This window comes from Sebastes fasciatus, chromosome 12 (genome assembly GCF_043250625.1).
Source record: "Sebastes fasciatus isolate fSebFas1 chromosome 12, fSebFas1.pri, whole genome shotgun sequence".
NCBI classification, from domain to species: domain Eukaryota; kingdom Metazoa; phylum Chordata; class Actinopteri; order Perciformes; family Sebastidae; genus Sebastes; species Sebastes fasciatus.
Genome location: NC_133806.1, coordinates 3243792 through 3256327, shown reverse-complemented (window position 1 = coordinate 3256327; position 12536 = coordinate 3243792). Strand labels below are relative to the sequence as shown.

At 40.4% G+C, this 12536-nt stretch overlaps 1 protein-coding gene across 1 annotated transcript; it reads left to right on the top strand.

Moving 5' to 3' along the window:
• The first annotated feature begins 8271 nt into the window (after positions 1-8271).
• On the top strand, positions 8272-9226 carry hamp (hepcidin antimicrobial peptide). Its single transcript, XM_074652537.1, has 3 exons — positions 8272-8572; positions 8674-8751; positions 8918-9226. The coding sequence occupies exons 1-3, from the start codon at positions 8486-8488 to the stop codon at positions 9023-9025; spliced, it is 273 nt and encodes a 90-aa protein (XP_074508638.1). The 5' UTR covers positions 8272-8485; the 3' UTR covers positions 9026-9226.
• The last annotated feature ends 3310 nt before the right edge of the window (positions 9227-12536 follow it).

The window sequence follows — 12536 nt, the reverse complement described above, 5'->3', positions numbered from 1 at the left end:
TTTATTGACTTTGGTTGTGGCTCATTGTCCTTCTGCAGGTCTTGGACATAAACAAATGGTCTTGCATTTATATAGCGCTTTTCTAGTCTTCTGACCACTCAAAGCGCTTTACACTACATGTCAGCATTCACCCATTCACACACACATTCATACACTGATGGCAGAGGCTACTAAGGTGCCAACTTTACCCATCAGGATCTAATCTAAATACTCATTCACACACCGATGGCTCTGCCTTCGGGAGCAATTTTTTGGGGTTAAGTGTCTTGCTCAAGGACACATCGACATGTGACCCGGAGCAGCCGGGAATCGAACCACCGACCTTCCGATTGGTGGACAACCTGCTCTACCCTCTACAAACATCAGTATCATGTATTACTTCTATCAGGTTGGTTTGTAGTTGCTCATGTGTTTGTCCATCTCTTAGTTAGCAGGATATCGTATAATAATAGATTTGAGGGAAATTCCACTTAAAGGGACTGTATGTAAGTTTTTACACCTATATCTGTGGAGTTTGTGGTGGAGGCTGAGTTGTGGTGGAGGCTGGTTGTTTGTTGGCCTTAGCGGACTCCATTTCTAACCGAACGTTAGCTATCGTTGCACACTGTTAGCCCTGTAAGAGGAGCTGAAATTAAAAGCTAAAAATGTCCCCCGTTCTTCCCATTAAAAGCGATCTAGAGGCTGATAGAGGAAACCCAGAAAGTTGTGAAAGGTCTAATTCTTTAGGTTAAGTTCCAGCCTGTTAACACATAAAAGGATCAAAACAGGTTTATACTTGTAAAAACTTACATACCGTCCCTTTAACATTTTGACTCACAACTCCTGAACTGTGGTATGAAAAAGCGAAATTTGTGTTTCTCCGTTTTAGACGAAATCTATATAGTCCTCACCGGTTCCACCTAAACAAATTATCTGCCATGTTTATTATTTTTTTTCTTTCAACTCCGCTACACATTTCATTCAATCTTTACTAAATTTGGTACATGAAATATTAAAGCCCCTGAAAACTTGGTTTCAAATTTGTAGGCATTTCTCTATATCCTTAAATATTTCTGATTAAATTTGCAACAATCAAAATTAAAGTTTGGGGGGGAAAAAACCTACCTAGTTATTGTTCATTAAGAACTCTAATCTGCTTCAACAAGACTCTGTGGTTGGACCAGATTTGATTAAAGGAACGGTCACACATGACCAACATCAACCAAAGTTGAACTCCACGCAAATCCGAAGATGTGAATTGGCTTTGCAAACGGAAGCAAATGTTTTTTCGCTTGCAGAGATTGTGAGTGAACAGGTGGCGTGTGTTCATTTTGCACATGTGTGACGGTGCCATAACAATGTTTTTATTCAAATAATGCTTAATCCTGATTGGTGGGTGTTCGTGACATCACTGTTTTCCAATGGAGAAGAACACAGATGAAAACACAAACACAGACGTTTGTCAAAAACATCCAAAACTGTTCTAACTTTGGCAAAAAAAAAATTGCGTTCATGTAGGACTCCATTCCCTCATAGTTAGAAACTGATTGAGAGGTAGGATGTGTAGGATTTGGCGCCATCTAGTGGCGTGGTTGCAACCAACTGAGTACCCCTCCGCTCACTCTGTGAGACTGTGGCAACGTGAACCCTCGAGTGCAAAACCCTGTTAACGCCGTTCACCTCGCTCGGAGGCCATCCGTACCATAATAACACTACTTTAGGAGCAACAGGAAGTCAGATGGCGGCAGCGTGTCGGAGAACTACGGTGGCCTTCAGGTAATGTAAAAGACGCGTAAGGCTCTCTCTAGAGCCAGTGTTTGGTTTGTCCGTTCTGTAGAAACGTGGCGGTGCAACAAGGTGGACTCCGCGAAGAGGACCTGCTGCCTATGTAGATATGAAGGGCTCGTTCTAAGCTAACGAAAACACAACAAGTCTTAGTTTCAGGTGATTATACACTAATGAAAATATAGTTCTGAATATTATAAACCATTCCCCCACAATGTCCCAAACTGTTTCTTTAAGATGAGCCTAGTAATTTTCTATGTGGCTTATTTGACATTAGCTGCCATACTTCACCAAATGTAGATAGCTTTACACGTCTACTGTACTCCGGGGATCTAAACCCATACAGAAACATGATGCATTTAAATCTGGAGGATTGTGCTTCCTTGGAGAAAGTCTTCACTCTCTGTGTTCTCTTTAGTTCAGCCAAATGATTGATCGACACTGGTAAAACTGAAACCAGTGAGTAGTTAGAACCCACAGAGGGCACCTCGGGTGAGGACGATCAATAATGGATAAAAGTCGCATCAGTGAGATTTAATTTGACTTTGCAGGTCATCACTCTGCTGCTCTTAAAGAGGGAGCAGCCGTGATTTGGATAATCTTGTGAAGTGCAGACTGGGGTGCAGCACCCAAACAGTGAGACTATTTATAACTTACAGACTCATTATCTATCAGTATTCATTAGGCTTTAACACTGCGTGTTAAATGTGCCTCGGCTCTGTCTTTACCGGCCCCCTCCAGTGTCTCCAGGCTTGTCAGCTGCCATTCAAACACACACAGCTAGCCAGGCAGGCGTCTGTGTGTTCCTGTCTCTGTTTGAAGTGGCTGATCTCTGATAACGCGTACCTCTCTGATTGGGACATATACTCTGTCTGTCTGTCTGCCTCTTTCACCCCGAAAGCTCGCTGAAGAGAAGCACGCAGAGTTGAAATGAAGTCGGTTTGGAAAAGAAATCTGAAACGACTTTTTCTTCTCTAACAAATGCAATATATGATGCAAGTGCCGGGGAATGTCACTTGTACCTCTCGTGCAGATAATTCACTTACAATGATTTGATGTATTAATTGGAAGAGGAAAGCATCTCCACTTGAAATTATATTTAATGGATTTGAAAACAGTGGCTCGTGTCTGGTCAGTATCTGTTTCCACGTTTGCCTGGAGGGTGGGACGAAGCCACCTGCTGGAAAAGCCTTTATGTGAACTGGAAAATACCTTTTTTTAATTTGTGTTTAGGCACCAAAGCACATGGTTGACTGATTTTCATTGAACCCTCGCTGGCCAACAGTTTCATGTCCTGCAGGCTTGTCTTTCCTTTGTGCTTTTTGGAGCTACAGGAGCTCTCTGCCAGGAGCACGTATTGTCCACCGCCTGCTTCACATTCCCTCTCTCCGAGGTGGTTGTTTGTCGAAGAAAAAAAAAAAAGGCTGACAGAAAGAGTCTTATTCCATCTGACATACAATGCTCCTCATACCTTGTACACCACACCGACTCTCATCTTCCTTGGGCCGACATTAATAACTACACAGCATCTGTCTCGCTCGTAATAGTAGTATCAGCACAAAGGTATTCTGCTGCCGTCAAGAGACGAGGCAGAGCAATGAGCTCAGGGTTTAGTTTTGTTTTGAGCAGCCATGGTTTCGGATTCTACAGTATTTTGATCCGACTGACAAAAACTAATTCTTGCTTGCATTTGTTGAAAGACATGTTTGACTTAAAGTTTGGGAGCACGCAGGTAAAGCATCAGTAGGCGAGATTGGAGCAAATCTGATTAAAAAAAGTTATTTTTATAAAAACGGTCGCTATATCGTGACATATACATGAAACAGGTAACCTGAAAAAAAATATGTGCCTCTGTGTCCTCCGGTGCTCCTAACGGCATCTGCAAGATTTCACAGACCGGAGGAAAACGAGCAGTAAGAGCTGATCTGATCTGAGGTCTGCTGCCCATCTGCTGTCTATGAGCAGCTGTCAATCACTCACAAACTCCGACCAAACGGTCAAACTAGGCAGCGCTGATCAAATATGAATCAATATTCTGTTACGTTAATGTCTATTTCTCTCCTCAAATGTTCTCAGAATCATCTTGTAGTGCACGGTTTAGCTGTAAAATGAGAAAGTTTGTGACCTGGCAGCCATGTTGAAGATACTGGCATCAGATGAAACTAGAAAGTCACGAAGGAGGATAAATAACGCTAAATTTTGCGAGGAAAAAGTGTCATAGCCATGTCCAAAGGGGTCCCTTGACCTCTGACCTCCAGATGTGTGAATGTAAATGGGTTCTATGGGTACCCACGAGTCTCCCCTTTACAGGCATGCCCACTTTATGATAATCACATGCAGTTTGGGGCAAGTCATGGTCAAGTCAGCACACTGACACACTGACAGCTGTTGTTGCCTGTTGGGCTGCAGTTTGACATGTTATGATTGGAGCATATGTTTTATGCTAAATGCAGTACCTGTGAGGGTTTCTGGATCAATATCTGCCATTGTTTTGTGTTGTTAATTGATTTCTAATAATAAATATAAACATACATTTGCAGAGAGCAACATATTTGCCCACTACCATGTTGATCGAAATCTCCCTTTAAGGTACATTTTGAACGGATAAGAAATGTGTGAATAATTTGCGATTAATCACGATTAATTATGGACAATCATGCGATTAATCGTGATTAAATATTTTAAGGGATTCACAACCCTAATATTTATATATTTTAAAGATTTTCTAATTACGACCAGGAATGTCAGAGACTGTTCATATTTGGATTCTAGATGCATTTAATTCACTCAGTGAGGCCTGTTCAGTACATGAAATGGTTGATGCCCTGTTCAACAAGATTAACACTAAACAAAATATCATCATGGTTTAACAACTTTTCAGGCAGTAAAACATCGTTGAAAACAGATAAAAATGAAACAAAAAAACACTCGACAGACTCGACGTTATATATATGAGCAAAGCCTCTCAACTCCACGTGTGGTTTTACATTGACATGACGATGCATTACTCCGCTGCAAAAGGTGCATTTAGACTCTTATTTCAGCTTGAAATCAGACATCAAGAGAATGAACAATTCCACCCTGAAACATTGCCATGGTGAGTTAATTTATGCTTTATGCCATCTGACCAAAACTAAAAGAAAGAGCTCACAGTATCACTCTGGCAGCAGCCAACCTCCCTCCCTTTGTTTTACTTTGATTGGATGAAAAACCTCTGAATGGATTTTTTCCAATCTTTGTTAATTTTCCCAACTGGTTCAAGCTTTTTCCCCATTTTCTTTTTGGTTGGAATACTGTAGTAGTATTTTGCTGTGTGATATTTTCCTGGTTTCTTTTCTCTGTTTACTGTGTTTTGGGGATATTTTGTATGCCTTCTCTGACTTGAACTAGGAATATAGAGTTCACGGTCAGCGCCTTCACAATCAGAGACACTTTATTGATCCATGTCGATCACTTGTACTGCTCTATTTGTAGGTTGCTTGTAATGCACTATTTGTTTTCACTTTGCCCACTTGTATTGCACTTTAACTTAAAAAGTAATAAACAAATGAATAAAAAAAAATGATTAAGTACAAATGGGTCTATAAGCCAAATATACTTTTCTGTATACTTGTCAGTATGAGCCAAGTACTTTTGTAATCTTTTGATCGAGATATACTTAAGAAAGTATAATTAAGTCTTCTTGCCTTATAGGCCTACAGAAAGGTAAACTTGGCTTGTAGTTGTGCTTACTTTTTGATAGAGTAGCCTGTTAAAAAACAAAACAAAAAAAGAAATGTTGAGAATAAAGTTGAAATATTTTAAAGAAAAAAAAGACAAAATGAGAATATAAGAAATAAGAAATATGTACAAATATTTGCATTAAGACGTGCAATATATAACAAATAACCACAGTGCAAATAAGTAAATATAAACTGCTGAAAAATATGATCTATTAATTGTGTTAAATATAAATGCCAGAATCTCACAATTTATTGTTTGTGTTTTTCTTGACTCTTTATTTTAAAGCACTTTGAGCAACATTATTGTTATGATGAATATGGTTTAATCTACTTTTTAGGATTATTTTTTAGGGGAATTTAGGCTTATTCTTGAAAGACATTAAGATTGACACCGTTGGAAATTCCAGTAATATATTGTGACACTCTTCTGATTCCACCCAAACCGGGGAATTCCCCACAGTCAACCATCATCAACCTGAGCTCCACACTGCCGCCTGAGTCAGACCAGTGACACTGCATTTGTCCAACGCTGTGACAGTCAGGAGCAGTATACCTCATCAGAGGCCATAGCTATTAAAAGTTCCCATGTTTATTTACACATTGACGTGTTCATGTTTTACCAAGACTGGTTGTTCCGTGTCCTAATTTTGAGGAAAGACGTAAACACTCGGGGCGACTGTGTTTTGGGGTTGAGGAGTGTTGTGTGCGGGGGGGTATATCCGACAAGCTGACAGAAGATGAGTTGAATCTGTGGAGTGTCTTGCAGCTCCATATAAAGCAGGTAGGGAAGGACGGAGGGGGGTGTGTGAAATGGACGGGGGCAGGAGCAGAGGACGATGATGCAACAGGGACAGACGGGGGCAATGCCCTCGACCGGGAGGAAAAGGTGGAGTGGCGCCTGCTGAGGTGAATCTGTCCGCCGTGCTGGTGCCTGTCTTTGTTTGGCCAGAAGATTCCTACTGATAGCCTCAGTGGCTGATAGGACGCACAGGAAAACACAGGCCAAACCACGCACGCTTGGAAAACCCAAAATCTAAAAGCTCTTTTTTAACTGTTTGTGAACGTCTCTTTTCTTCTTCTTTCATATGCTCGCATATTTTTTTATTGTGCTACAGTCAAACGGTGTTATAATCAGATTTCCCATGAGCTGAGTCACGCCTAGTGAAGCACGGCAAACAAAATGACATGTGTTCACCGTGAGTGGACATGATGTGCTCGTTCAAGTGGTGGATTGGAGCCCATTTCTGTCCCTCAGTCACACAGAAAACACACACAAAAAATATTAATCATAAAGATAATGTGACGTTCTCTCTTCATGTGAGATGAACATGGGTGGATTCCAACAGATGTGGAGCCATTCATGGTTCTATTTGTTGACACTGATGTTGTGGTCACCCAAAGCAAGCAGGCGGGCCAGCAGGGTTATCAGTGAACGAGACAGACTGACGCAGGGTTCCCGCCACATGTTGTTCCACTAATTGAGTCAGCACGGGGCAATTTGGAGAGACTTTGAAGGTGTAATGAGAATTCAAGTGGCCCCTGATTTTATCAGCACGCGCAGAACACTGTTTATCAGTTTGCACCTTTATTTTTTTGCTATTTCATTTTATTGATTTTTGTATTTATTCACAGCCTGATGCTGTTGTGGAATAGTTCTCTTGCCCTGACAGGCTAATTAATCTTAAGGGTTTTATCGCCGCGTCGGTGATAAGGGGAGAAATTATTCCGACAATTTTTAAGGGTTGTGGTTTTTCTATTTCATTTGTTGGGTTGTTATTATTATGTCAGTGTCATTAAACTCACACATAATTAACATGCTGTGTGCCGGGAAACTACTAACGGTGTTTTAATGAAACAAAAGCTGCCCTTTGTCATTTCGTGTGTTATTTATTCAAGGCATATTGAACTGCAGAGACCAACGATAGATTGGGTCGCACATAAAGTCATGATATTTGTTTTTTTATTGTGTGGTAAAAGCGACCTGGAGCCATGCAACCCATCGCTGTCCACACATAATAAACCTCCTCAGATCACATTCTATTCATCTTTAACTAACGCACATTGAAACACCTTGACTCTCAAATAGAGGATTTTAATCCTGGCTACTATTCCACTGCTCTCAAAAGGGATTTAATTTGGTTCAACTGCAGGTTCCTGTGTATTATGCAAAAAAAACCTGAATGTGTTGAAAATGAGGGGCTAATTATTCCATTTGAGAGGTTGTAATTACATCCTTTAGACTGAGCAATGGATATTCCAAAGTGGCTGCCTCTCCTTAGTGAAGGATTTCCTGGGTCGAAAACGAGTGCGGCTCAGTCAGCCGTGTGGTACACTGACCCATGCAGTCTTGGCCTTTTTTTTCTGCTGTGGGAATCTCCAGCGTCTCTTTCCAGTTTGTTCCAGGAATAAAAGTCACAGTTTTAGAGCTGCGTCAATAGAGAATACATATATTGTAAAAGATGATGGTCTCCACCAGCATGAACAAGCTGTTCATGTGTGGAATTATGTGTTCTGTGTGCGGAAAGTGATTTAATTTAAAAGTTCATAGTTGATTTGATATTGCTGAACAGACAGTGGGGCTCATAATCAAAAATAGATCAGACCCCCCCCCCACACACACACACACACCCTCTCCCCCAGTGTTGCAGCACTACGGAGAGGAAAAGGAGGAGGTCAAAACTTCCCCAGTGGAGTTAGGTAACTGCTGCCAGGAAAGGGCCGGGCCTCCCGGAGCGATGAAGCAACACCGAGCCCCTAGTGTGTATAAATACCAGACTGCTCTGCATACTCAACCATCAGACAGAGGAAGGACTCCAAAGAGCTGACAAGGGTCACCTAAGGATCTGAAGAAATCCACTTGCCCAGACAATCACCATCCATCACTGGAGCTGAAGAACACATCGAAGATATTGTGGCGCTCTTCGGTGGCCTGACACCCATGAGAAAGAAGACCTATCAACTCTGATCTTCAAAAGGATTTAATAACTGAACCATTAAATATGAAGGCATTCAGCATTGCAGTTGCAGTGACACTCGTGCTCGCCTTTATTTGCATTCTGGAGAGCTCTGCCGTCCCATTCACCGGGGTAAGAATTTGACTTAAACTCACTTCACGATGCTTATTAGCTATAAATGTTTTGTCAGGATGCTAAGATGTGGCTCCTAAATGTGCATAATTCATTAACAGGTGCAAGAGCTGGAGGAGGCAGGGAGCAATGACACTCCAGTTGCGGCATATCAAGAAATGTCAATGGAATCGAGGATGGTATGTTCAATTGACTGAATGAATTAAGCCAATTACCGTGAGCAAATTAAAATCTAAGTGGATGTGTTTTCCCCATGGAGTGCCCCGGTGCTCTCTCTCCACACGAGGGGGAGGATGAAATGCTGGAGATGAACGCTCCGCTCATGTCTCTTGTCTTTTCGCACAGATGCCAAATCACATCAGGCAGAAGCGCCAGAGCCACCTCTCCTTGTGCCGCTGGTGCTGCAACTGCTGCAACCGTTACAAGGGCTGCGGCTTGTGCTGCAAGTTCTGAAGACTCCAATGCATTGCCTGTGCAACACTGTTTTGTATCGTATGATTCATGGAAGAGCACTGTGGGGAAATAATGAAGATATATTCTTTGTATTTATTTTGTACATTTTAATACTTTCACCATGTAAGTCTTTTTGTAAGCTCAATGATGTGCAAATTTGTTTCTAAAAATAATGACTGTGAATAAATATGTTGAATATTATACCTGTTGTCTGTTTAATGAATCAGATAAGATATTAAAGTCACTATAAGGAACTTTTAACTGGTTATGAAACAGTCTCAGTTTAATACTGATGCCTCTATATGACCAACATAAGTAAACAAGACCTTCAGAGAGAAGATCAGTTATTTCTATATAGTTATTCATCATTATACTATCATTATAACTATACTTAAGTTTACATCATTATTTTATGATGTAAACTTAAGTATAGTTCAAGAACAATCCCAAGTATACTTTATGTAATAAGTATACTAATATCAATGTACTAGTAGTATACATGTAAGTATACTTCTTCAATACTTCTTTTTAGTTTATAAAACTATACTTTTAAGTATAAACTATAAACTTTGAGTACACAACTAGTTTACATCCAAGTTGTATTTTGTACTGCAACTATAATATGAACTATACTACAAGTGAACTTATAGGCATACTGTTAGTTTACTAGTTATGTACTTGTAGCCCACTTTCTAGTTTATGAAAGTATAGTTTAAAGAATACTCTCAGTAAACTACTAGTTTAGTTTTTCGTACTGCAGGTATACTTGTAAGTTTTCTTTAAGTTAACTTACTTAGCCAAATATACTTTTCTGTATACTTTTCAATATAAGCCAAGTATACTTGGACTTTTCTGTATACTTGTCGGCAGGGCTGGATTGGCCGACGTCCTTTTGGGCCAATGTATGTATTTTTTTTCCTTTAGCCCATAAAACAGGTAAATTGACCCATTTCTTTTCCTTAATTGACACTGGGCTGGCCCAATCGCATCTTTAAACACCTCACCCTTTGGGCTCTGTGCCGGGCGGCCACAGTGAGGAGGAGAGGGAGAGAGATGAGGGAGGGAGTGTAGAGTTTGCGGTAAGCAGTTATGGGCTGCCTGACTCAACATATGTCATGAGAGATGAGCAGTGCTCGAAGTGGGCCGGTACGTAGCGGTACGCAGTATTTTACTAATTTTACACCTTGGTGTACCGTGACTTTTTCATGCGTACCGGTGCTTCTCACAAGCTGCCGGTACTCTCCTCTACCCTCTCCATATCAGGTTCTCTGGGAGATTCATAATGGAGATACATAACGGTGCACAGTATTTGCGTCGTGTGAGTTCCCGAAAATGCCAGGGCCAATTTTTTGTCCCAGTCCAGCCCTGCTTGTCGGTATAAATCAAGTATACTTAAGTATAATTTTGCTAAGTTCATCTCTGATAAGTACATAAAAAGTAATCTGAAAGCATACTCTCTTATTTTAACTTTTAGAAGAAGTATACTAATAGCAGACTTGAATAACCTTCTTTTTTGTAAGGGAAGTGTTTAACAATGAATATCTATAACTTTCATACTCTATAAACATCTGTTTTCTTTCTGTTCTCACTTATAAATACTTTACCCAATTATTATTCAATTGATATACAATTTATAAAGCATTTTGCCATTTACTGTACAAGGTCTAGGTCTAGCAGGTCTTTCCTCTTTAACCAGGACACTTTTAAAGACATCTTTCATTGTTAAGATTTGTTTTCTGTTAAACTCTCATCTTTCTCTGAATTAGATATTTCTGGCCTTCTTGTGTCTTAGCATTGTGTTGTGAGTGTGTTCTTCTCAAAAGACTTTCTGTTGTGCTGCTCAGGAAGTGAAGTGGAAGTCATGTTTCCTGCAGTTTATTCGGGGTGCAGTAAATAGAAGAAGTGACGACGGAAGCAGTTTTACAGTGAAGGCAGGTGGGGTCGACTTCTAAGCTGGTGCCAGGGTCTGAAATTAGCACCTTCCACCCGCCAAATGTGCGTAAATTCCTGGCAATGGCGGGTGAAATCATCAGGCACTTTGTCACACAGGGAAAACGCTAGTGATGGGAATAGAGAACAGTACTTGTCCGCTTTCTTGGCATCTCACGCCTCCGGGACTATCGATTCCTCTTATTGAATATTTTCCGACAGTTACGCATGCACAATGACGCATACGCACGCCGTATCGTGTTTCAGATTGTTTTGGACCGGAGACACAGCGGAGAGAAAAAAAAAGTGCTCAAAAGCATGGCGCTACTAAACCTGAGGGGACGCATCCTATTTTTCCCTGATAATGCGACATAGTGAACAACAAATCCGTGCTGAAATCAGCAGGATGAGAGTTAGTAACGTTAGCTGTTAGCAGCCGGTGGGCAGCACAGTCCTGACTGGATAAATAGCGGAGCTACTTACGTTAACGGGGTGCCATTGAGTTATTATTATGAGGCGTTCACGGTCTGCTCAGCAAAATGAGCATTGGGTGAAGGTAAATTACAACGTTATCAAATGTAATCTCGTGAAATAAAGTTTTTGGTGAGAAATAAATCCAGTTGTTTGAAGGAGATGTTTTCACAGTAATATAAAAGGGAATTATGACATGTTTAACTTCCTAACAACTTACCAAGATGTTATTAATCAAAGCAAATATTTAAATAATCTTAATCATTTGAATTGTGTTTTTATGCACATAACCACTAGAGAAGACAATAACAAAGTACAATACAGTACTGTGTAGAGTAACAGGGCTCCCCCAGAAGCTACGGTGTAATTCGAACACTGTAATTTACCGTGTATATAATGTTTTTATGTTAAATATATCAAACATTGAATGACATCAGATCTAAAATGTTATTCCTTCATTTAGCGTAGAGATTTCAAAAGTGGCAGATAAAATTTCTGAGTGGCAGACAACAGAAATTGTTGTTTGCCACAGTGGCAAGCAGCGAGAAAAGTTAATTTCAGACCTGGTGCTTTATTGCAGATCCTCATCACGACAAGACAGAACGTATTATCTACATAAAATAGCAGCCCAACTTGATTATTATTTATTTATTACTCTGGTATCAGCAAGGCTCCACAGCATTAACACGGTTGGGAGGCAGAATAATAGAAATCAGGCTACACATGTAACCTGTCTGATCTGTGAGAGCAGAGACGCTCCTCCAGTATCTGTGTGAAACATATTACATGTAGTGGAACACTCATCAGATTACCAGTATCGACAGTGTGCCCTCTGCTTGCTCAGCTAGTTATTGCAGCTACTACTGGTGAGAAAATAATCAGTTAACTCAAAGATGTAGCTCGCACTATTCCACCTCAGAGAGCGTGATATCTGCTACTGAACCACGGCAAATCAAATCAATCAATAAAATAACAGAGAAAAGAAATACTATTGTGTTGTAAGAATTCCCATGAGGTTTTTCACAAAAAAAAGAGAAGAAAAATAGGCAGCAGAGATTGAATTCCCTCTCTGGATTATCAATTGGAATTTTATATCACGCGTGGACTGTCA

Coding starts and splice junctions, on each gene's coding strand:
- hamp (XM_074652537.1), top strand. CDS start 8,486: ATGAAGGCATTCAGCATTGCAGTTGCAGTGACACTCGTGCTCGCCTTT. Junction 8,573..8,673: donor CTGCCGTCCCATTCACCGGG/GTAAGAATTTGA, acceptor ATTCATTAACAG/GTGCAAGAGCTGGAGGAGGC. Junction 8,752..8,917: donor TGTCAATGGAATCGAGGATG/GTATGTTCAATT, acceptor CTTTTCGCACAG/ATGCCAAATCACATCAGGCA.